Here is a 2,500-nt window from a genome sequence, read left to right as displayed (position 1 = left end):
AAAAGTAATCCAATTTGCATATTTGCATATTTTCAGACAAGGGCATCCTATTTGCATATTTTAGAAAAAAGGTCATCTGATTTGCATATGTATGAGAAATAAAGTCATCTGATTTGCATATTTAAGAAAGAAAAGGCGTCTATTTATGTTTGTTGTTGGTAGGTCGCTGCTTCTTCTCAAATAGAATACTCAATATCGCATCCTTATGTTTCAGGTCGAGTTTAAACAATCGTATTATGGAAGTGTCATTGGAGCAGCACTTGCAGCTAATGTTCCAAGGTCTTCGCACACCGCCTAACATTCTCTTGCGATCAAAACTTGAATGTTAGATTTAAACACTTCAGCTTCTGCTCATTTTGTAAGCATCAAAACCAAAGAAGAGAACAGTAAAGTAACAACATCATATACTGTTCACAAGTGTGGTCGCTGCGGCAGAGACTGCCACTCTCGCATCGGGCTGCACAGCCACAGCAGGCGCTGTTCCAGCGCCAAATGACTTGTTCAGGCGCAGTTCCATGGCCCCTTCGGGACCGACGGATGCCGACGATAGGCTTAAATGAGAATGTCGTGTTTCTTAGTTACACTGCAAAGATGAAAAAGCATTGCAATGAACCCAGTATACTTTAGTCAAGAAACCAGTTTTGATGTATGTTACTGTTCTGTTGCATCTGTCATCTTTTCATTTGGGGCACTACGTGATTTCTTATTTGTTTATTTCTTCTTGTGTTCTTTTTTTTTAAATTTGACTGTTATTGGCCGGTAGATTAATTGATCTGTTCCATTTTGTTTGGTTTTGTTAGCTCATGTACTGTTATTTTTAAATGAACTCGTTTCATACTTAACTTATCGGTAACCCAACATTCTGCATTGGTTGACCTACTACCATTATTGCGTAGTGTGTGATGTGTTTGTGTGGTGCGTGTGTGTGTGTGTGTGTGTGTGTGTGTGTGTGTGTGTGTGTGTGTGTGTGAGTGTGTGTGTGCGTGTGTGTGTGTGTGTGTGTGTGTGTGTGTGTGTGTGTGTGTGTGTGTGTGTGTGTGTGAGGGCAACGTAAACTATGCCATTGATTTGTTGGGTATATGACTAAAGGTACAGTGTGTTGATATAGATGATTAAACAAGGTTTGACATAGGAAATGATTGACGCTGAGAGCTATACTAAGATTTGCTGTACTAGCGCATGCATAATTATGGATGCGTGTTTGTAGCAATGTAAATACGTGCTGCTTTGTGCATTTTGAATGTGTCTCAATAAAATCTTAAGACCTGTGTTGATGTGGCCAATCGCAAACGGTTTCAGTAAGCGCCATTGAAATGTATAGTGACGTTACGCGGACCACACGCACATAAATACAACAAACAAACACTATATTTAAGGTTTTACTAAATACATTTTGACATAGCATCTCCTGTGTAGTTTGTGTTAGGCATACGTGAATAAACATTACCAGTGTTTGCAGAAACTGTCGAAAGCAAAATGAATCTGGTGACTTATTTAAAAGAACAAAGATATGGCTTTGTCTGATACAATCGATCAACACATGTAAAACCGATTCCCCCAACACACGGATACAATTGGGAGAGCAGATGAAGCTTTGATTGTTTTTTAACTTCTCTTTCGATATTAGTGTGCTGGTCTTGGTTTTCAAACTTCTTGTGTAATCGAGAGGTTTGGCTTTAATTAAAAAACAAGGTGCGTGAAGTGATATAAAATAAACACATTTAGTCAGCCGGTATCAAACTAAAAGATCAACAACTCAAACCAGTCATCGCTGAGACTTCGTTTAAATAATCTTGGTTTACCATACCCGAAAACCGAGACAGGTCACGCCCGTCTTCGTGAAGTCAGGCGACCTTACTGAACATATATTCTTTCATTCTGAGCATATTTTTAGAGTAAACATGACATATCTAAGTATTTTTGAATGAAGGATAACACAATAAATACCATATGCACTGCAATCATGTTTCACATTTAGTTTTGACTAAATGTTTTAAGTTTTGACTAAATGTTTTAACATAGATGGGGAATTGAAACGAGGGTCGTGGTGTGTGCGTGTGTGTGTGTGTGTGTGTGTGTGTGTGTGTGTGTGTGTGTGTGTGTTTGTGTGCTTGTGTGTGTGTGTGTGTGTGCGTTTGTGTGTGTATGTGTAGAGCGATTCAGATAAAACAACTTGGCCGATCTTCATGAACATTTTCATGAGAGCTCCTGAGTATGATATCCCCAGAAAAAAAGTGCCCGATACATGTCTTTGATGACGTCATATCCGCCTTTTTGTTACATTTGAGGCGGCACTGTCACGCCCGAATTTTCCCATAACATGGATTGGAAGTTTAGTCAAGCAATAGTTGACAAAGGCCAAACGTTTGTACTGCATTTCAGCTTGGAGGCTTAACACATAAAGTATGAGTTTGGCCATTACAAATCTGAAAATTGTAATTGGAAGTATGTTGTTATAACACGATCCAAAAGGAATTTCTTCTTATTCTTCATTATTTTC

The 2,500-nt window shown here is 38.8% G+C and overlaps 1 protein-coding gene across 1 annotated transcript in view; it reads left to right on the top strand.

The window, feature by feature from the left end:
* Nucleotides 1-1,269, top strand: part of LOC138954949 (hexokinase-4-like) — a gene marked incomplete at its 5' end in the record, with an annotated part of 6,702 nt that extends 5,433 nt beyond the window's left edge. The window contains 1 exon segment of the mRNA XM_070326686.1: nt 215-1,269. Within this exon segment, the coding sequence (XP_070182787.1) occupies nt 215-298 (84 nt within the window).
* Between the last annotated feature and the right edge of the window lie 1,231 nt (nt 1,270-2,500).

The sequence above is a fragment of the Littorina saxatilis genome, unplaced genomic scaffold, assembly GCF_037325665.1.
Source record: "Littorina saxatilis isolate snail1 unplaced genomic scaffold, US_GU_Lsax_2.0 scaffold_1057, whole genome shotgun sequence".
Taxonomy (NCBI): domain Eukaryota; kingdom Metazoa; phylum Mollusca; class Gastropoda; order Littorinimorpha; family Littorinidae; genus Littorina; species Littorina saxatilis.
This window is presented reverse-complemented; position numbering and strand designations above follow the sequence as displayed.